This window comes from Octodon degus, unplaced genomic scaffold (genome assembly GCF_000260255.1).
Source record: "Octodon degus isolate 3935 unplaced genomic scaffold, OctDeg1.0 scaffold00024, whole genome shotgun sequence".
In the NCBI taxonomy this organism is placed as follows: Eukaryota; Metazoa; Chordata; class Mammalia; order Rodentia; family Octodontidae; genus Octodon; species Octodon degus.
In genome coordinates this window covers 11,887,564-11,910,526 of record NW_004524600.1, presented here as the reverse complement: position 1 = coordinate 11,910,526, position 22,963 = coordinate 11,887,564, and the positions used below count along the sequence as shown (strand labels likewise).

General features: G+C 47.1%; 1 protein-coding gene across 1 annotated transcript in view; it reads right to left on the bottom strand.

The window, feature by feature from the left end:
- The window catches only part of Arfgef3 (ARFGEF family member 3), a 154,791-nt gene that overhangs the window by 18,395 nt on the left and 113,433 nt on the right, over positions 1 to 22,963 (bottom strand). The window contains exons 16-27 of the mRNA XM_023712198.1: positions 22,328 to 22,543; positions 22,098 to 22,208; positions 19,923 to 20,073; positions 17,880 to 18,200; positions 15,914 to 16,047; positions 13,275 to 13,420; positions 11,139 to 11,318; positions 9,508 to 9,652; positions 8,007 to 8,129; positions 5,840 to 5,943; positions 4,191 to 4,335; positions 1,078 to 1,206 (exon numbers count right to left, since the gene is read on the bottom strand). Coding sequence (XP_023567966.1) covers positions 1,078 to 1,206; positions 4,191 to 4,335; positions 5,840 to 5,943; positions 8,007 to 8,129; positions 9,508 to 9,652; positions 11,139 to 11,318; positions 13,275 to 13,420; positions 15,914 to 16,047; positions 17,880 to 18,200; positions 19,923 to 20,073; positions 22,098 to 22,208; positions 22,328 to 22,543 — 1,905 coding nt within the window. The remainder of the gene's footprint in view (positions 1 to 1,077; positions 1,207 to 4,190; positions 4,336 to 5,839; positions 5,944 to 8,006; positions 8,130 to 9,507; positions 9,653 to 11,138; positions 11,319 to 13,274; positions 13,421 to 15,913; positions 16,048 to 17,879; positions 18,201 to 19,922; positions 20,074 to 22,097; positions 22,209 to 22,327; positions 22,544 to 22,963) is intronic.

Here is a 22,963-nt window from a genome sequence, read left to right as displayed (position 1 = left end):
ACACTCGGCCTTACTTTTTTTTTTTTTTTTTTTAAGTATTGGAGATGTTTCAACAAACACACATTTTTGTTCTCATTACTGCTAATTCATAATGATAGATTTCTAGGTCAATTATTACTTAAGTGCTCTTCACACAGATTTAGTGGCACATAATTCTATAAAATACTTTTTCTCCAACTTTCTAACATGTAAGAGTAGCTATAGTGTTTTTCTCTGAAATAATTCCAGTATAAACTTCACTACGGATTTTGAAACAGTCTCAAGTTACCATAATGATGAACATAAGCCCTTCCTTCTAACTAGTGGTTTCATTTAGCATTTTGACTCTGTTAGTAAAAATTAACATTTCTATAAAAAGCTTCATTGACCTTGGGAAAACTGGGATAAAGAAATATGTATGCCAAACTTGATTAACTCACTGTACTGTGTAAGTACGAATTGTTTTTAAAGTTCTAATCATCCATGACCTTTATACAAACAAGATGCCCTGTCATGAGCCTGGCAGTGGTTTGTTTACATGAGTGGTAGACCTGCTGAGCTTTCTGCCCATACCATTCCCTGGAAGATCGGGCCATGGAGAACTGTGACCGTGGAACAGGGCAGAGCCAGCTGGTGCACAGAGATGGGGACAGATGGCTCAGCTTCCACGAAGCTGATGTGGGGCGCAGCACCGCCCAGCCACCAGACGGCAACCTCTATAAAATCACTGGTAGGAAGAAACAGACACAACACAGGGACACACTGCAGTGTGTCCATCATTAACCCCCAAGAAATCTGGGAGTTCATGTGTTCCACCACCATCTCACACAACAGCCTGACGGCGTGCTTGACGTTAGCAGAGGCCACGTCCCTCGATTGATTGACTGACTGATTGATCAATTGACCGGTTGATTTGTATATTTTTTATGTTCCAACATGGCCATGAGGCAAATACTGCTCGAGCATCTTGGATGCATGAAGCCTCATATTAAGTCCAGGAAGCCGTGAAAACAGGTGGATATTTACAGCGATGCTCTCCTGCAAAAGAGGCTTAGTTAGGCATAATGACTGCCCCCGATCAGGCACAGATGTATTTACCAGGTGTTTTGGTAACATCTCTCAGCAGCTCGAAGAGTAGATCCAAGGTTGGTGGCTGGTGCTGCCGTGGGCAGTTGGACACGGCTGCCGTCAGCTGCTCCAGCAGGGTGATCCACACTTCTATCAGACCTGGAGACCACAAAGCAGACCTGTGTGTGACCCAGTCGAACGTGATGAGGAATCTTTGCAAGACCCAACTAGACTCTGCAGACACTGCCACGCACTACCGGGCCGCATCATCAGGCTGGCGTTAGTCCTGGGGACCTGCATGTGGCCCATTTATGCCTGCCGTGTTCTAGCAGAGTGACTGGGAAACCCCTGCTCACAGTCTCTGCTCTCTTTGATAACAAGGTGAGGTGCTGCCTGAACTCTGTACAAACAAGCATCAGATTTCTTGGGAGTTAACGATGGAACATTCTCTTGGTTCTATCACTTTAGTCTTTTTAAAAAATGGTTCCATTGTAGTAAATATATAAATAAAGCCATTTGAGCCATTTTTATATATACAGTTGCGTGGCAGTAACTTCATGCATACTGTCACTCAGCCCTCACTGCTCTGCCCAAAATGTTGTCACCTTCTCAACCAGAACCTGTGACTCCTGAGCCACAGTTCCCCTTTCTCCTCTCACTCCAGCCCTTGAGGACCTTGAATCCTTGTATGCTATTTTAAATTTCATGTAAGGTACAAGTATTGTGATTATGTTTTTGTTAAAGGAGGGAGACACATGCCATCTCAAAATGGGCCAAACAGCTAAATGGGCATTTTGAGCTCAAATCCTTCCAGGGCCTGTACGTTCAGGTGGGAGCAGCTGGCCTGTTTCCCTACATGCAGCACCACGAAGATTCTTCTCTCCTTCACCTATGAAGGCGGGGAAAGAGCCTCAACCTAGGGGCTGGTGACTGGAGCTATAATGAGCCTAAATAAACTTGAAGGAGCCCTTACTTCCCTCTCTGGTGCTTACACCACCACATCCATCCCCCTCTCAGTAGTAGGCCGGGAACTCACTACCTGGGCCGGAGCTCCACTTGTCCCTGTATGCCTTCACTCACTCATTATGTGCTGTCTAAGACTGTGAATGCATCAAGCTGCGGTCATTTCTTCAGGTTTCATTCACTCTTGTGAAGATCCTCATGTGCATATAGAAGTAATAAATCTTTTATGCTCCTTCCTCCTTCCCTTCCTCTCTCCTTCCCCCGGCCCTTCTTCCTCCCTTCTCCCTTTGCTCCTTTCCTTCCCTTTTCTATCCTTCCTGGAAATTGAACCCAAGGCCTTCACACTAAATCACACCCCCAGCCTTCCCACCTCTTTTCTTTCTTTGACAGGCTGTTTCTGAGTCACTAAATTACCCAGCTTTGGCTCACACTTGAAATGCCTGCCTCAGCCTCCCAGAGTGCTGAGATCCCAAGGAAAAGACCAGCACCCTCTCTGCTTTTCTTGTGTTAATTAGCTCTTCTATTAATTGGGCTTTTAGCTCCAGCCAAAGAGCACCCAAGGACTAAGAGAGGAAGTGGAGGTGGCCTCTGTCCCCTACATTATCTTCAAAGGACACATAATTTTATATCTAAAATTCTAAATGTTTCATATTTTGCTTTAAACTGATTTAGAACAGGGGGAGGTGGGGAGAAAACACACATGATCTGAGGTTGTCCAAAAATCGATACAGATAAAAATGGGGGACACCATTCTGTCTAGTTTTCTGCACTCTGTCCATACCTTCCATGTCCCTCTTGCTCTGAGGCTGCTCTGTAAGGCAGGGAGGGCAGGGGCGGGCTGGCTGGGACTGGCAGCTTTGATTTCTAGTTTTCAAGGCTGATTATTTCCTGTTAGGTCTTACTTTTCAGGAAATGTTATATGTATATATTCTTTCTAGTTCTGAATATGTTTGAAATCTCCAGAAAAGATGAAAAGTAATCACTTGCCTTTGGAAGCCAGATGAATAATATCCAAGAATATATCAAGGCTGAGAACTGCTTATAGTTGCTTTTTGGCTTTTTGTTGTTGTTGTTGTTTTGTTTCGGTAATGCTGAGGATCACACTCAGGGCCTCCTGCATCCTAGGTAAGTGCTCGACCCCCAAGCCACAGCCACAGCCCTTGTTTGGTCTTTAGTACTAACCTATAGCTTTTACTTTTCCTATGATGTGTTTCTGTTTCACTCATAATTAATTTAAACTCCTTGATGAACTGCTAATGTGAGAAATTTTAGGTGCTTGATTGAACTTTATTAACAAATGCACCTCCTAGGAAAAAATGCATTAATATTTTGTACAAATGGGAAAGAAATGCTCAGTCCAATAGTAAGCATTTATAACTACTGTAAAAGAATATAGTACAGATAACCAATCCCAGCTTCCGCTTATACGGAAATGGGCTGGAGGTTTCCAATGCTAAGCAAAAATTATCTAAAGACAGCCTGGAAGTTACTCAAAGATACTAGTTTAAACTCTGATTCATAAGAGATTATAGGGTGGTTCCTAACTTGAAGCAAGGGGGCCTGCCCCTTAGCTCAGTTCTTTAAGTGGCTGCTTCAACAAAGCAGTCAGGCTCAGGTTGCTGTGGTTCGATCCCCACAACTCAAGCCAGCCAAACCTGCCCTGAAGGCATTCGGAGAAAAAAAAAAAAAAAAACAAAAAACAACAACAACAAAAAAATCCTAACTTGAAGCAAATTCTTTAAAATTATTCTTTTCCCAAGCTTTCAACTTCACTAAGCTCTATAACAGCTTGATGTCCCTTATCTCTAACCAAGGGAGGAGTTCTGCAAGGCATAAATATATAACCGGATGTTTCCTAAAAGCTATTAAAGACAATTCCTAACCAACTTAGGTTCCAGTACACCGATGCAACTTCATCCCAATTTCCTAGATTCAAGACAATTCAGCCTTTGAAACTATACTTAATGAACTCAAAGTACATCTAAAAAGTCGGGGTTTAGAGGCACTGCTTATAAAATGATGTTTTTGCAACATCTACGGTAAATTTGGGTAAACTTGTTATAAAAATGACAAAAAAAAAGTGGCTGCCTTTATGAACTGTGAGCTACTTTTTAATATATGCTTTAAGCTTCTGAGACTGTGAACACAGCAAATAAGCTGACCTAAATCAGTTAACTCACCAGTATCATCATCAAAGTCAGCCAGGATGGATTCGATCCCATCCTCACTGCTTGTCGACTGCTCCTGAAACCTGCGAGGCAAGCTGGTAAGTGTCCCACTGAGGAAGATGGGCTTCAAGGGCATTTTGTAGATGTTGGCCAATAACTAAAAGTAGAAGAAACAGCCAGTATAGTAATTATACATTGGAAAAAGCTGCACTCTGGGTGCCAGAGGACCATAAAAGAACGTGCCAGCGAAGGGGACAGGGGAACTAGAAGAGCTCCTGACGTCTGAAAGTTTTAAAGCTAGTTGTTTGTGACTTGGATTTATAAGATAGCTACAAGAGACAGAGATCCCGCTGAGCAGATGAAGCAGCGCTCTGTAGAGGATGCTTTTGTAGGATCTTAGTTCCATGAGTTTTATAGACTTGCTCTAAGGTCAAGAATTTTTGCCATGGGGAATCCCTGAGAAGAATCTGTAGGTGAATCAGTTGTTAGACTCTGGCTTCCCCTTCCCTGGGCCAGAGTCTATAAGGCAAGCTGCACAAGGGCAACCAAAGACGTTGGTGGGCAAAATGGGAGACGTGAAAGTCTCAGGAGCAGGGGGAAAGAATAGCAAGGGTTCTTTTCCCCTCAGGGCTGTAGAGCTCCCACCCCAAGGGTCCTTCTAGCTTCACAGCATAGAATTATGCCTGCCATGCCCACATTGTTCTAGAAACCAGGGTAATGACTGTGCATAAGACAGACAGAATTCCTATCCCTGTGGGTCTTATAAACTACAACGCTTTCACAAAACATAAATGGAATTTCTGACACTCTAGCTATAAGAAAACGTAAACCGGTATATAAGAGAGAGTGACCTGGTGCATGGGAAGTGCTGGCAGGGGGTTAGTAGGTCCTGCAGCCCTGATCTCTCAGAGGAGGGGACATTTCTGAGATGACCTGGAAGATAAGGCATGCCAGCCAGGGGCTTTGGGACAGGGAGTCCAGGCAATAGGTGCAACAATGGCCCTGGCAGCGATGAGTGTGGAGCAGGAAGACAGCGCAGCTGGAGGCTTGTGGGTAACAGTGAAAATCTGAGGGTGGAGGGCATCCCAGGACCTGGTGGAGGCAGCCAGAGGAAGCAGCCAGGGCCTTCTGTCTTTCCTAAAGTCGTGGGACTCGGTGTTACCATGGACAGAGAGACAGACAGAGCCTGCAAAAGGCTTAGGATACCACAGCCCATGAAGATAACAGAAAGACATCTGAGAAAAGCTATTACTGACCATCAGTGGAAGCTTGAGGAGGGAACACTGTCTTGCTTGTTCGGAATTTGAGGCAGCTAAGAACCAAGTAAATCCAGCACTTTGCCCCAAAGATCACTGGTCATGTTGGTAAGTGTTAGCTTTCTTTACTAAGCCTTAATTGGACACATCCCATCCTACGCTTTCTAGAAACAGCAGGAAGCCTTCTTGTGACCTCATGATTCTTCCTCAGCAGGCTCAGGTGAGCACAGAGGTGATGGTAATTCATGTGTGTGAGTTAAATGGAAAGGAAAGCTCTCTGGGCCTCTGGGCCCTCATCTAATATCAGTATTTGTTTGGGCTTCACCAAAAGGCCTCTGCTTATATTCCATGAACACCCTGAAGCAGCTTTGGAGGCTTGGAACCAAGGGTGGGCCTCTCCCATACCTGCGAACAACGCCTGAGGTAATCCAGGGCAGGCAGGCACAGGTCTGTGGATGCGGCTCCGGGGCCTGGGATGCACTCTCCAATCTCTTTGCAGTCCACCTCCCCTAGGGTAGCCAGGGAGACAGAGACAGACAGAATCACCTGCACTTTTCTCTTACCAAAGGGGACCTGCCCACTCACATAGCATCGGTTCCCTGGGCGTTTGCCAAAAGAAAGGAAAAAAGAAAGATGATGCCAAAATCACAGCACTGAAAAAAGTCCACTGGGTTGCCTTTCTCCCCATGACCACTTGTTCCATATTCTACCCTAATCCCTTCACTGGCTGGACCATGTTCTTTTGAATGTGGGCACACGTGGGGCCAGCTGCAGGAGGGTGTGACCTCCAAGGCCTTGGTGACAGAGGGGGATCTTGGGGATCAGCCTTGTGCTGGTCTGCAATCTCCAGCCTGTGTGTCTGGAAAAGGATTTTCTTTGTTTCCAAGGTGGAGCACAAAGTGATGACATAAACAAGGAGACTTTAGGAAGAGAATAAACACTGGGGCTTGGGGACAGTGACTACTTAATTGAATTTAAGTGAAATTTACTTTTCTACATATGTACAGATTTAGCTTATCTTAGAGAAGGGCCTCCAGATTTTTATAAGTATAAATAATTGAGAATTATAATTTTTTCTCATGTTACCAATCTATTTCCATACTCCTAATAAAATCGTTCTATAACATTGTGATTGTTTCTAATTGTCTATAATTATACCAACTAGCACCCTCCCCTGTGGGTAAACAGACATAATTACTAGACATTAGTTAAAACTTAGAAGCAACAAGGCATGTTTCTTCTTTTAAATATGCAAAAAAACATGTTTTAGATTAGAAAATAAATTTTGCCTGCTCTACAGGGAAAGCAGTAACTACCTGAGGCCTTGCAAGACATGCCATCTACCTCACAGCTTCTCAGCCCTGTTGTAGCACAAAGGCAGACATAGTCAAGTGAGCAAGGCTGTGTTCCAATAAAACTTTATAGAAATTGTCAGTGAAGGGTTGGGAGATATCTCAGCCATCTAAGCACCTGCCTGGCTAGCACAAGGATCGGGGTTGAATCCTCAGTACCACATGCTATGCCAGCCCCAGAACCTGGGGCACACCGTGCTGGCCACTGAAACCTGGCGTGGTGGTGCACGCTTGTAATCTCAGTGCTAGGGAGGCTGAGACAGGAAGATCTCTGTGAGTATGAGCTGCGTAGTAAGACCCTGTACCAAATAAGTAAATAAATAAATGACTGATTGATTGATTACAAAAAATTCAAATTGTCAGTTGGTCAGACTGGGCCTGCCAGCTCCTGATTTACATTAATGTACCTTCCAGTATAAAAAGAGATCTTGTCAAATTAATGTTGAAATTAAAATGAATTCATTTTTACCTTGTTGATTATAGTAGGTGTTTCAAAATCTGTGTGTGTGTGTAGCATCTACAAATCTATGGGAATGGCACTCATTGCAGCTGGGTAGAACACAGACAGTATGGGATATGAATCATTCCCTTGTCAATTGTATCCACACAGTATATGCTACCTGCCTGTTACGTAGTAGCATTGAGGTACTGATCAACTGTTATAGTATCAATATACTATTATGGTTGCCCTAGCTTATTATCAGTTATTGTTAATTTTTTACTATGCTTAATTTAATAAAAGTTTAATTTATAAATTAAACTTTATTATATAATACAATTTATTATTTATTAATAAGCCCTGGCAGAAGATATCCTTAATTTTTCTTTCAGGAGCTGGGACATCAAACTTATGCTTACTGTGTAACACTGAGAAGAGTAATTTTCTACTTAAAGATATAATTATTAATAATTAACGATTAATTAATAGTTAAATATTTTAAGATTTAAAAGGTTGGTGTAATGTACAGATTGAAAGTACGCTAAATTTTGTGTATTTATACACACACTATATTATGAGATACCCCTGGACACAATGAAGAAACACCAACTCGGGACAAGCCAGGCTGCTGTCACAGTCAGCTCTCCGCCCCTGGGCAGACGACTCAACCCCATTCCTTCATGATCCCAGATGTCTGCTTGCTCCAGGTGCGGGGGGCCTGTCTCTCCAACATGGAGAAGTTCTCCAGTGGTCATGAGGCAAAGGAGGAGGACCCACTTACCCAGTCCTTTGACAAACTTCATAAGGCACATGATGTAACTGGTGGCTGCATTAGCAAAGACCTGGATGTTGTCGGTGTTGAGGAAAGCTTCAAACACATCGAACACTGGAGCTTGGCCTTTTCCTGGAGGAAGGAGATGAGAGTTTTTAAAAAGAGAGGTTTCTGCCTCTCAGGATCTTCATATGCCCAGCACCAACCACTGGAGAAAGGCCCAGCCCTTTACACTGGATGGCTGGTGTGGCTGTGAGACTGTCCTGCTTAGCTTCAGCTGCAAGGAGCTGCAGGAAGGCTACAAAGAAAGCATGCTACATGCATGTATGGAAGTGTCGCGCTGAAAGCCAGGACTCCGTATAATTAACACACACTGATGCAAATATGCACATGGGGAGAAAGCCAGCTGGACAGACGAGCACAGCGCTGGAGGAATGTGGGCTGCAGCGGTGTGCAGTCTACACGGCGGTGAAACAGGTGCCTCTGAAAGCGCTCCTGCTCACAGCACTGTAGCGAGCAGACCCACAGGGCAGGGGAGGCCCGCGTGGCCAACTGAGCGACGGCATACAGGACCTTACTCGTCCCCGGGCAGAGGGGGCGCACAAAGGAGGCCCGGGACTGCCAGTATCAGGGCAGCTTGCCTGCAAGGAGGCCCTCCTTGGCATCGGCAGTTGCCCAGTGGGTCCCTAAGCCGAGACTCTTTATACAAAATATGCTTGATGCCGCACACCTGCTCCCCTCTGTCTAGACTTGCTGTGTGATAGCAGAGGGCACTCTGAGCTGCCTGTGTACTCACTACCCTGCCATCATAAATTTTAGCCACGAGCTGCATAATAAACTGAATATTAACATAACTACAGTCTGAATCCATGAGTCCTAGTGAGCTCCTGAAGGTAGAAGGGGCCCTGGAGACCCCTGACTTGGTGACCCTGGACACTGCACCAGCCCACTCAATCTCCCTAATTCTGACTCTTCTGGGTTACCATACTTTTCTGCCTCTTATTCCCATGTGGGTATAGGCTGAGAATCCCTCACCCTAAATGCTAGGAATGAGATGATTTTTTTACTTTAGTTTTTTAAAAACATTTTTTGGATATTTGTACAGGCTTTAATGATTGAGGATCACTTGTCTAAAAACCTGAAATCTGAAATACACTGAAACACTCCAACAGTTTTGGATTGGGACGCATTTCAGATTTCTGATTTTCCAATGCATGACCTATAATACTGTATATTTTTGGCTTATAGCAGGAACTCTGCACCACGATATACAGTGGGTCAACAGAAACCTCTCAGCCTTTTACCCCCTTGTCAGTTAGAGCAGGGCTTGAGGAAGGTCAGGTTCTTGGGCCACAGTGGGACTCAGACCTCAGGTCCTGGCTACACATTACTTCCTGCACATAAAGATGGGCTGAGCATCTGCCTTTCCTTTTGCTCAATGTCTTTAGATAACATGACACTTGGCATGAAGAGTGAAGACCCCATAGCAAGGATCGCAGAACGCCCTTACCCATGGAGTAGTCCCCCATGAGGTACTCCTTCACCTCGGACTTGTCCCCGCTGTGCACGGTCTCCAGGGCACTGAACAGGGGCCGCCATCCGGACTGGATCTTGGTGGAACACACTTCCACCAGCTCCCCGATGGATGTCACCACCTAAGGCAGAGGGAGTGGCACTCGGCGGAAGCAGGAGAATTGCTGGGAGGGGGATGCACTTCTCTGGGTTCATTTTAAGGAAAGAGCAGAACCAGAAGCTAGACAGGCTCCCTCTGAAGTCTTCAGAATATGCAGCCAGACTGCATAAGTTTGCATTTCACTAGGAATTAATGTTGCGGGTACATCTTCACCCGCTCCTCAGCTACTCTGTAAACAGTTTGTTGCATTATAAATTGGGTGTGTATCTTCTTATTGTCTTTTTATTATGGAATTGTTAGTGTGTACACATTGTAGATTCAAGTCTGTCCTAAGATTTATGATTTAGAAATATTTTTAACACCCGTGGGCTTGTCTTGTTATTTTTATCTTTTAATGGTGCCTTTTTAAGAACGAAATTTCAGACTTGGGATAAAGCCTAATCCATCATTTTTTGTTTTGTTTTGTTTTGTTTTTGTTTTAATGAGTCATGTTGCTGGCATTTCTAAGAAATCTGTTCCTAACTCAAATTCTGAAATGATTGTCTTCTGGGGTTTCTTCTAGAAATAGGACTGGATTTTGTTCTTTGTGAAATCATGACCCATTTTTGAGTTACTTTTGTACCTCTGAAGTGGTGCAATTTCACACAGAGACCCCAGGAAGAGGCCAGCTTGTAATTTTAAATTCTGGAGATTGGTTAAAAAATCTCCACTGTGACTCACTGTCAGAAATAGGTTGCTGGTGCTCTGGAGGAGGGTGGCCCTTGGACTCAGTTCTAACTCTACAGTGGCCTGTACCTGTCTCCTATCCCTGTGCCCTCAAGAATGAGACACAGGTCCCCTCCTTCTCCCAATGGCAAATTTCCTCCCTGTAAAACCAGTTTCAGGCCCAGCCACCTTCTCTGACTTCCCAGTGTCACTTAGTTTTGAATATGTTGAGATTTCTTATTGTTTTTGACAATACTTCCACATACTTATAAGGACTATCACATTGCTGGTTTCCCTAATAGGACAGACCCCAAAAATAAATAATTTAAAGAGCCCCACTAAGAGCATAGGGGTAGACTCTGTAGAGATGGGAAGGAATCACGTAAAATGATCAGGGTGTGCTCTGTGTATGTATCAAACCCCCAAGCTGAGTGTAATCACTGTGTCACAAACATACTACTAAATGTAAAACTTTTTAGATTTCACAGACATGCCTGTCTGTATTCCTGGCCCACCAATGTGTCAGCAGGAAGTCTGAAGTGGGTTTCATTTGCCAGTAGTAGGAAGGACAACGGTGGTTAACCAGGGTGGACCATTCTTGCCAGACTGTCAGGTCTGCATCCAGCTCCCCCATCACTAGGTAGGTATCCTTAGCTAAGCTGCCTAACCTATTTTTGTCACCAGCTCAATCTAAGATTACTGGGAGGATTGAGGATGCCAGGCTCAGAGGCCCGCGACCACCAAGGCATGCTCCAGAAGCGGCCTCTGGTGATGGCGTCACTGAATGCTGGTGTCACACTGACCTGGTCTTGGACATCTTCATCACATAACTCCAGCTGCATGATACGCTCGAAGGGTCGGAAGAGCGCTTCATGAAAGTGAAAATGAGGTGGCTCGTTCCAGTCTGTGAGAACTTCTGTCAGGATGTCATGGATGAAGGACACGGCCTTTTGAGAAACGTGTCTCTCCTTGTGGCAGGCAGCCTGCACAGAACAGGAGAAAGAGGGTCACCAAGAGGTCGTCAGGGAAGAGGAATGCAGTTTTTGTGGCTTTCACAGCTGACCTTACGTGGAGGGAAAAGCGGCAATTCTATAGTGATAGAAATTCTAAGGAATATGAATGAACTGTGCAGTAAATTGTATTTGAAGATAGTCAACCAACTAATCAGACACAACTCCAATTTCATTTGAATAGAAAATTGTATTTCTGGTCATTTCTTTCCCCTGCTGTCAACCTGAGAGTTTTCCTAGGTGGCACAGATACTATAGAACACGCTTGCTATAGAGATGCCAGAAGCTACTCTGGGGCTGTGCATGGTTCATCCTTAGCTGCACCCCATGCATATGAGGATTAGGGAGGTCGTTTGTCCCTCAATGAGGCAGGCTACTTGCAACGAGCGCTCTGATTGGCTCACACCTCCTAGATTCTGGGGTCTCCCCTGCAGACCCTGAGCTTGGACATGAGACAGTAGGGAACATTATCTAAGCAGAGAATGAAAAAGCAGTTGTGAGGTGCTGTTTGCCCTCTTGATGTTCTGGGAAAACTTAAGAATGCCGTGTGAATGAGAAGGGCTGGTCTGCAGCATGCTTGTCTGTGGGAGAGACCAGGTACAGAGAGATGTGTTTGCCCAACCTTCCCAGTTAAGACCAGCATGAACCGGCTGGTGGCAGTCTTTACAGCAGCCAAGCTGGTGTAAAAGGAAGGCCAGCTGAGAGCCAGGAGGCTGGTCCTGATCTAAACAACCCAGCTGAGTCTTCCTCAGATTTCTGACCCATGGATCAAGAGCTAAATACACCTAGAAGCCACCCGGTTTTAGGGGTGTTGTATTATAGTGGAATACAACTTCTCTATTTCTTCCCTAAATTAACATTTTCTACTCTTTTATGCTATTATAACATTCTCGAGTGAATTAAATCCCCCAAATCTTTTTTGGTATATCTTAATCCAGTGATGCTAAAAGGCTATGAAGAGTAGCTGTCACCATAAAACAGGTCAGCATTTTTTTCTGTCAACATAGAACCAGCCAGGCATCATGGATTGAGATGGGCAGATGGGCAATTGCCCAAAATTTACCCCACAAAGTGCTCTTCTTTGGAAAGTGAAAGAGCTTTAGCACTGACTGTGTTAGGAAAACCCAGGCTTACGGTTCCCCTACTGCAGGAACATTGTTCTGAGTGATTACATTATTAGAAAAGAGAATGGCATCAGGGAAAGACGGTATATTTATGTATAAAAGGGAAGATACAGGAAGCTCTCTACCCATCTGTTAAGTCCAGACTCAGGTTGATAGCAGATCATAAAGAATAAAATACTGGCCCTGCAAGGAGACTCGAGCAGTACAACCAAAGAGGCAGAGAGTCATGGTGTTATGGTTTATACGTAGAAGTCTCCTCATGGCCTCCTATGCTCATGGGTGGAGAGTCATGGGGGGCGGTGATTGGAGCATGGGGCCATGACATTCAGCAGTGGATGAGTCCACTGATGAGTTACAGCCACGTGTGATCCTGGGAGGTCAGGCCTGGCGGAGGAGGTGCCACTGGGGTGTGGCCTGGCGGAGTCCAGCTTCCTCCTCCTCCCTTCATCCCTTGCTCTGCTCTGGCCACCATGTCAAGAGCTGTATCTCCTCTGCCATGGAGCCAGCCAACTACAGGGACTTCTACAGACTGTAAGTGAAAACCAGCCTCCTCCTTACAGGTGTGGGTGTCAGGTACTGTGTCCCAGTGACCAGAAAGGAACTAAGTGACACCAGAACAACTCTACACTTTGGTTCTCCAGGCACCTTGTGGATTTACTGGAGAGTAATGATTTTGTGACCAGGCAGTGATAGGAAAGATCTCGCAGCCCCAGGGCCACAGTGCTCTGTTCACACACCAACCAGAGCTCTTGCCCGGTTCTGCAGGAGGTCATTCCCCAGCCTGGGGCACCAGCTCTTTCCTCACCTCCACCAGGTGTGGGGCCACCAGGCTCCAGCAGCGCATCACATGCAGCAGGGGGCGTGCTTTGCTCCGCACGATCCTCAGCATGGCGTCCCCCAGGCGGAACAGGTGGAGGGCGCTTTTTCGGTCCTGGGTGGATTTAATTTCTCCTGTAGGAAGACAGGGCCACACAGTGAGAAGTTGGGGGCACAGAGAGGCTGAAAATCAAGGTACCCTTCTCAGACCTATAGGGTTAGTCAGCGTGGCTGCACAAGCATGGAGGGGGCCCTTGATTAAAAGAAATACGAGGCAGCCAGAGCTCTTCTGTTTATCACCGCATCCTCTGTCCCAGCTATGAGACAGGCGTGATGGTATCTGCTAAGAAGGAATGGAGGAGGGGGTGAGTAGGAGGGCTGGTGTCAGATGCCCGGACTCAAGTCCTGGCATGACTATGTAGAAGCATGGGCAGGACAGAACAAAGACTTCTTTGCTGACCCTAGTGACCTCAGCTGGAACTGGGGAGAAGCACGTCTACTTCCTAATGTTACTTTAATGGCTAAATGTGGTGCCACACATCAAGTGCCAAGCGCAGGCCTGCCACATGCAAGTGCGTGCTGTTAGCTGCCAGCATCACTGGCGTTCCTGTCGGGCTTCACCAGCATCACTGACGGTGCCTACCCTGTCCCCTGCAGCACTTGCCAAGCAGCCTGGGCCTTCTGCTCCTCGGTGACGGCTGCTGCCTGCTCTGTCTTGCTGAGTATCATTGTTGCCTACCCCCGTGTCTTGCTCCTTTGTCACTGCCCCCTTAGGCTTCCCGTCACCTTCTTGTTCACCTCCTAGTGCCTCTCTCCTGTGTCCTACAGACTCCCGTCATTATGTGGCCACCCCAGTGTTCTCTGCATGTTCTGTCATGTCATGTTGTGGACATTTACTGGACATTTTCCCAGAAGCAGACTCTATGTTGGTTCTTTGCATCTTTAATCACTTTAATTTTTAAAGCAACCCCAGAAGTAAATAGAATTATGGTGATTTTACAGGGCACTGAATGCTTAAAAAGGGAACTGACCTGCCTCTACCCATGCAGCTGCTAAGTGTACAGCAGTGTCTCAGCTCCCACCTGATGGGCTGCGGAGCCAGGGCTCCTTCCTCACCCCTCACCCCAACTCCGGTTGTTGTTTCTCTGTAAGCCCAGAGCCTCCACTTGTCTCTAAAGCAGAAGACTTTGAAGGTCACCCTTGGGCGCAGAAATGTGCTGGAAGTCTATTGAGTCCAGGAGGTTGGCTTATATAGCTAAGGTTTGAAAGTCTGTGAAAAACTAGTGGGTGCAATAGGTGGTCTGCCTTTGGGTTAGGATTGTGTATCAGCTGAAAATAAGTTGCTGATGCAAGAGTTTGTTGAATAAAATGAACTAAAAAATCAAAACAAGAGCCAGCCAAATAACTCAGTGGATTAAAGCACCTGCAAGCAGGCACAGGGGCTGTGGGTTTGATCCCCAGGCCTGCCATGCTGGCCCCGCCCCCAGGGCACACTGAGACAACAATTGAGACTGGGAGTGGTGGTACATGCCTATAATCCCAGCTCTTGGGAGGTTAGAAGCAGGCGGATCACTAAGAGTCCGACCTAGTAGTAAGACCCTGAACACCCTGTAGACCTTTCCCTATAATACAAAAAAAAAAAAAAAAAAAAAAAAAAATCAAAACAAAATAAGTAAACAAAAGTAATTGGGAAAGGAATGCCGTTCTCAAATCAGAATCTTCAGTAAGCATCAAAGAGCCAAATATCTAGCACTTGCAAGTTCACCTTCCTCAGACGGGAAGAGCAGTAGCAGTTCTACAGTGCCACCGAAGTGCAGCCCCGCACCTGGTCCTGCTGAGCAACCCGGGCCCCACTGGGAGCTCAGCGACTTGGCACAACTCTGCCCCTTTCTCTGCAGGAGTGGTCTTCAGGAGAGCCTCTCACCTAGCCTCACGCATGGGCACTGTGATACTTGTTCACCATCCCCCTGAGGGCAGTCCTGAGCACAGGAGAAAGGTCAGTCCTGTTAGCCTTTCCACTTTCCTCTCCTAATCTCCCTTCTCAAGTCAGTGGTTGCTTTGCAGATGGGTGGAAGCAAGGGGTGGATTTTTTTTTTTTTCAATTTATGTATTTGGTACAGGTTCTCACTATGCAGCTAGACTCATAGTGATCGTTCTGTTTCAGCCTCCCCAGTGGTGGGATTACAGGCATGCACCACCAGGCCCGATTTCAGTGGCCAGCTCAGTGTGGGGCTGGTATGAAATGCAGTACTAGAGATTGAACCTGGGTCCTTGTACTTGCCAGGGAAGGTGCTTAGACCACTGAGCTCTCTCCCTCGTCCCCGAGGGGTAGATTTGAGGCATAGAGAATCCAGCACACCTAGACGCTGTTTCTCTATCACAAGCACAAAACCTGAGCAGAACAACCTGGCCCCACTTCTGGGGCAATACCTGCAGTACTGCTGGTAGCAGCAGCAGCAGCAGCGACATTTCCAGTCAGTCACCCCACCTCCACCACTGTGCCTCAGAACTGTAGGAGCCTGCATTGAGCTTCACCACTATGACCTTGTGAGATGGAAATACCATCTCAAGGAGACCAGACTGTTTCCTGCTCACTTCCCTGAACTGCTCCTTCAGAGAAATAATTACCTGGCATTGCCAGGGAGTAATCAACTGTATCCGAAACAGAATGGAAAAGCTGGGACTGCGATGCTTTCTTCAGCTGGTAAAGAAAGCCACCCAGGGCCATGAGGTTCAGCTTATCTGTAGCATCTTCAAAGAGCCTGGGTGCAAACAAAGGAGATCTGTTATTTGAAACAATTCAGCCAGGTCTTTACAGCACAATGATTATGGTAATTTGTCAATGTAATTAATAGCAATGCTGTGTAAACACTGTAGGCAAATGCACAGTATTATTAGCCCTATTACTACTGTGCACAAGTCTGCACAAGCTGTGGGACTTCAGTCCAAGGGTGCAAAGCAGACTTCAGTTACCTCCATGGTAGGTGCTCTAAGAGTGTGGCAAGGCAAGAGCTGGCAAGATGCTCCCAGAACCCAGACTGCACTACAATTTCCCATGCTGAGCAAGATGCAAAAGCACTTCAGACCATATCCTATGAGCCCCAAGGTGGGACTGGCATTGCACACCCACAGCCCTGGGTGTTATGGGTGCTCAAGCACCTACCAGAAGAATGAATGCTCCCAGGGCTGGGAATGTAGCTCAGAGATGGATCAAGCATTTAGCATACTCAAAGCTCTGGGTTTAACCCCCAGCACTGGGAAAACAGTGGGCTATAGTATATGTTCTTTTTGCTTTTTTACTTCCCTGGCACAAGAAAAATTAGAGGAGTGGGACTATAGTACTGGATCATCATCCAGGATCACCAGGATGAGGCATGCCAAGATCAAATGGTAGTTCAGTTTCACTTGGAAGCAGCCTGCCTGTCGCTGTAGGGTTGCCCCACATCCTGCTGTGCAAGCCTGCAGTGACACCAGAGGCCAGAATCCATGGGATAGATATTATTGAGGTTAAGAGACCATCTCTAATAGAAACTGAATCCTGAGCCTTTTTGAAGGCACAAAATGAGACACACCAAGGTCTAAGATGGGAAAGAGATTAAACATCTATAAATTATTAAAGCCAGTACATTTTTTCGTGCTATTTTTAGAATTCTGACTTTTATACCATTTGTCTTCTAGGTCCTATTAATGGTCTCTTTAAGCACAATAGTGGATTATTTCACCTGACACCCACATGTCACTTTCTAGATTCCAAAGCACTTTCATGGCCAACTTGATGGATAAGCAGGAAAAAGGGACCACTGCATGGAGGTCACCCCTGCATGCTGTATGACTTAGTGGAGAAGTGCAGTCTCAGCAGACCTCTGTCTACAGATGTGACCAGGTGGCTGGCTGGTGTCCAAGCTGGACCGTGAGGGCTGTCTAAGCTCCAGCCCAGGGGTCCCGCTGCCTCATTCTTGCCTATTCTTTGTTTGCACTTCATGGTGCCACTGCTGGAAAGCCTGGGGCATAATGATCACAGGCTCAGGAGCTGGATGAGGCGACACCATGTGTAAGTGGTGTTGAAAACACTTTCAGCATAAGAAAGTCAAACCAAACAAGGGGGCAACTGTTGATTTCCCTTCCTGTCCTTTATGTGGTTGTTTGGGTATAAAAATATTGCATATATTCTTGGGTGCTGGATTTGGCAAACAACATCATAAAAATGGTGGATATTGCAAAGCTGTGCTCTGGAAACTATAAGGGTACTAATTGATTTAATACACAACTAACTTGTGAGAGTATTACCTAAAGAAATCACGACCCTATTCATCAACAAGGAAAACAGGAACCATGGCAGGAAGTTGTCCAGGATGGCAACACAGAACTTTACCTGCAGGTACCTGAACTTGGGCTCTAGGAAGCGGCTTGTACTAAGGAGAGGGCATGGTAGTTGGGAGGGGTATGCTTGGAAAAGACAAAAGACACTAAAATGACTAACAAAGCCTGCTGTTGCTGGGCTGATTCTGAGACCAAATAGAAAGAGTGGGTGCTACCAACAGGCAACGGCCCTCCCCCTTGGGAGTCCTCGGGGTGTGGAGGGCTTGGCACATACCTGTCAGCCTGCGTGGAGAGGCTCAGCACCACCTTGGCGGCGCTGTTCCCGCTCATGAGGCTGCCACCACGGAAGTCAGAACCGCGGCCCCGGCTGCCTTCGCGGACAAGCTCTGGGATGGACAGAGGCTGGACCACAGGGGCTGCGCTCAGGGAGGGCCCCTGCTCCACACTTGGCTCTTGGGATGAGCCCTCGCACTCCAGGTCCCCAAGGATCCCAGAAGCCCCGGGGGCCTTCTGGGGCTGGCTGATGGCCAGAGGAGGTTGCGAGGCGCCATCGCTGAAGTGGGTGTGCTCCAAGGTGCCCACGTACTCACACACCCTGGAAATAGTCAGACAGCAGCCTTTAGCGCTGTGGCTCGGCCTGGCCGGCTCCATCCACCCCACGGTGAGATGCAAAGGTGCTTGGATCAGCTCTGTAATTCACCCCACTGTTCTCATATCCCTTCCCTCCTTCCCTCCCCTCTCTTTACTTATGTGTGTGCGCGCATGCGTGCGTTCTACACAGCCTTGCCTTGCCCAGGTATCCTTTGGGTTCTCTCACTATCACACTACGGAAGAAAGACGGACCAAGCAGTCTAGTTTATCCAGTGCCATCTGTTCAACTTACTGGTATATCTGGGTGGTGACTGTTTGAGCCTGTTTCCCCAAAGGGCCCTCTCTCCCTCTAGATGGTGCCCTGATAAGGGGCAGGGAAGTACTTCCTTCCCATGGAACCCTACGAGGAGCATGCAAGTGATGCCACAGAGGGGCTCTAGCCAGCCAGGGCCTGGTCCTGACGGCTCCATCTCCCTTGTACTGGGGCGGGGATGTGGTCCCCTAATGCAGCAGACACAGAGAAGAGTCACAACGTGTGGTACAACTTCCAACCCCTAAAGTGTCTCTTCCCAGTGGAACCTGGAACTAGAACGTTTCCTAAGAGGTCTCTCATCACCCCAGAAAAATCAGCTAGTGACTGGTCAAGGCATGCTTTGGATTCTTGTGATAGTGTCCACATTGCCCTGGGCCCATTCAAGCAGCTGGTCCTCAGCTAGTTTCCACACTGAAACCCATTTACTCCAGGCTGATTCATCCTGGTCTTCCCTGGGATCCTGGCAAGCTGGTGGTTTTACAACCCTGGAGTATTCTGCATCTCTCCTGGAAACTCAACCAACACTCAGGGCTGCATCTGCTTTAGTGGTGTCAGAGTGAACCCGATCTCGTGGCTGCTCCTGCTGCTCCGGCTCCACAGCCGATGTACCCCTAGATGTGCACTTGGTGCGGGGCCTCAGGCCTGTGCTGGGGGTGCTGGGCACAGTATAGCCTGCTCTGCGAATGTCGCTCCTTCCCCTGTGCAGCTATGCCAGGGCCCAGGGAGAAATGCTTTCAGCCTTAGTCACAGGAAGACTTGGACTCGGGGTGTTGCTCTTTTCAGCTCGCAGGCACTAGGCACTACATAGCTGAGTGGTGGGAGCTCTTTGTCACTTTGATGCTATGAAGCTGAGAGCCAAGTTTTTGGCTCTTTTGTTTGTTTTGCCACAGATATATTATGTTGTTTTTATTTGTCTAGTTAAAATAGCATCTTTAACTAGGTATTTTATGTAGCCAGGTGTGCTGTCCTAAATGATTCCTCAAGCACAAGGGACACTGACAAATACATACAATGTTATATTGCTGACACATGACCAGGTTTTGGATTTGCCCAGTATTCACTTAACTTAGGCAGCTGTCTTCCACCCACTGTGTAAGAAACTGGGGTTTGGGGTCTTTTTTGTTGTTGTTTTGTCCTTAACACAATACATCTGTCTCTTGTGACAATCTCCACTGATAAATCACAATTAAATCACAGTGTCTCTAGTCTGGCTCTGCTACTCTGTTCTCCAACACGTATCCGGTGAGCCTTCATTCCCTCCATCCCTCCTCTTCTGTCTCGCTAGAAGTGGATTCAAGCCCCGGGAAAGCTCAGCATCTCTGGAAGCGCTGCAGATCCTCTGCCTGCCCTCTCCACCTCCCCCACGCTTCCCAGGCAGGGGCGGGCTGTGGGGGTGGGGATCCCGTCATGCACCTGAACACGTGTGGCCAGCAGTCCGGGTTGTGGCTTCCCATCTCCAGGCCTACGCTGAGGATGGCATCCATGCACAAGACGTGGGCCGTGTGCAGCCATACCCCCTGCACCTTCCCCATCTGCTCCAGTTTCTGCTCCACTTTTAGCTTCACTGTGTCAGAAAGACATTTATTAAAATAACACTCTGAGCAAGGGAGACAGAAAGGGAGAGAGACAGGATGAGAATGACAGAATGTGTTATCATGCAAGGGCAGAAGGGGAACAACAGACTTCCAGAATAGCAAGCACCTCTTGGGAGGGCCTCAGGGCTCATCATGCAAACTACCCAACAAGCAGGCCACGCACACACACGGGCCACCCCAGCTCTGCAGCTCTGGAGTCGGATGGATCCCAAGCTGGTAGGTGCAGTCCCTCCCAGCCCACCCATGGGCTCTGGGTCAGGTGCGGCAATGTGGACAGGCTTCATGGACTGACTTCAGCTCAGCCACCTGAGCTGAGACCTTCCACCTCCCCTGCACGCTCTGCCTGGTGACACAGAGGAGTTCCCAGTGTCTGCACATGCTCTCCAAGAGCTTATGCTACGCTTTTATTTTGATGACCACCCCTCAACTATGTAGGTACTGGGATGAGGCCTGATAGCTGAAAACTGTATCACCCACCCCCCGCAAGTTCATGTTTGCTTTTGTGAGCTCCAAATAATCTTTTCTTAATATTATTATTACTGACAACTAACAAGAAAAGATGCAGATGTTTGCAGATGTTGTCTTAGGGTAGCAATTATGTGACCTGTAAGGTGAGGCCCAATGACAGTGTCCTTCTTGAACAAAGGTTTCAAGTCACTGGATGTGAATCACAATTCACAACAGAAATACAGTAAGCGAACTTCAAGGGACTCTGAATCACACGCCTATTGTAAAAGACAAAGTGATGTTTAGCAAAATAGCCTTTGTCTCATTAATCTGTACTAGCTCTATGTTTATAATTACAGTATTTACTGTTGGTGTTCTGTGTGCGGTTCTCGTGGCTGTTGTTATTTTTTTTCTGTGGTGCTGGGGATTGAACCTGGGCATGCTAGGCAAGAGTTCTACCTCTGAGCTTTGTCCAAATCTCCAGTCTTCTGGGCTTTTAAAGAACTATAAATGTAAGAATTCTAGTGTAGCTCATGTTGTACGTGCTTCAGTGAAATTTTGTTTTCCTTTTTTGATTAATGTGGGGATCTATAAGAATTTTTCTGCTTGCAAATAGATCTTCACATATTATTCAGGCTTGAGGAACACTGACCTGAATTGTTTTTCTTAGCTAAATGTACACAGCAGTTTCTGTGATCAATAGATTACTCGTCGTCTAGTAGGTGGGATTAGAGTAATTTGGACCTCACTTGCCTTTCTCCTCTTGCTACCTGCCTTTCAGCTTCCACTGCAGTTGGGAAGACTATGTGCTTCTCCCTTTGTAGGGGAGCACTAGCTTCATCAACTCACTGATTTCTTTCTTTTTTTTTTTTTGGTGGAACTGGGGATTGAACTCAGGCCCTTGTGCTTGCCATGCAAGAGCTTATTCTACTGAGCCATCTCCCCAGCCCCAACTCACTGATTTCAACAAGTTAAAATCAACACTTTCCATGCAGGACACAATAGCTCAGGCCTGTGATCCCAGCGCTCCAGAGGCTGAGGCAGGAGAATTATGAGTTTAGCCCTTAGCTGAGCTATGCAGGGAGTTAAAGGTGGGCCTGGACTACAAAGTGAGGCCCATCTCAAAAAGCAAAACAAGAGCAAACAAGCATTGTCCTGAGCCCACAAGGCACAGGTTTCTCTCTCACAGAGCAAAGCCTTCCCAAAAGGCTTTTTCCTTCCAGAAAACTGGCCTGACTACTTTCCCCACTCTACACTGGGGGACCCTTCAAATGTGTACTGCCATGAAGGGTGAAACCAGTGGCCAGATGATGACTGGGCTGGCTGGGCCACAGGTTCCAGTTGTCAGCCACTTGCACTTCCCCCAGCAAGGGGCCAGAGGAGCCGACTTTGAGCACATACGTCCCTCACCTCCAGCAGATCCAAGCTTGCGGCTCAGTGGTGTCCACTGACTGTGGATCACACAGAACAGGGATGCGTGTCGCCTGGCAGGTGTGCACACACCTTGTCTCAGGCACCAGGAGGCAGCTGTCCCCTCCACTGTTACCTTGTGCTATGGCATCACTGGGCTCTTGGACTTCCCTTTCTTCCTTCTCTTCTTGGACGCAGGAGGCAGCCGCCATCTGAGCGAGGGCTGAGGCGCAGTTAGCAGCAACCCCTTTAGAGGAAACAGACAGCTACCCCTTAACTGAGCAGATTCTCCAGGTACCCACCTAGCAGAATCCCTTCCAAAAGACCCGCTGCCCGGTGAGTCCTGCAGGGACCCTTTGCCGGTACCTAGTGCACAGCTCAGCCTGGCAGCTTTCCGCAGCCCATCGAGGCTCATGCAGATGGCATCCCGTTCCTTCTGGTTCTGTTCCTTGATGCCCTCCACTCCCAGGATGAAAGCCAGCCCTTTGGAGCTCCCTGCCATGCGGCCAGTCAGGGGTGTTGATAGAGTATCAATCAGGTTCTTCCAGCAGCCGACCAGAATATAGCGAGCAAATGCCACACCTAGGACATGAAGGCGCACCGTCACTCTCCAGGGGCAGCAGCAATCTGGCCAAGGATGACCTGGGTTCTCCAGCTATCAGATTAGCGACACTGAGTTGCACACAGTTCTGTGGCAAGAAATGCAATTTAATGGTCTGTTGTAAATGATGTTCTAGAGAGGGAGCAAATTGATTACAGCCCCATGAATGAGAATGGAAAGAACCCGCCAAATAGGCAAACAATTAAACAGAGAATAAGAGGTATACAATAGTAGTCTTTTAGTTGTTCTTTTGTGTTCAGCAGCAGAATATTTTCATCAGCATACCCTACAAATGGACTTCTGAGGCATGATTCCACCTGAATCTACAGGGTGGATTTCAAAGAAATAGCTGTAGCTCAGTTCCACAAGTGACGCCTAGCCACCAGTAACTGTCACGGTCA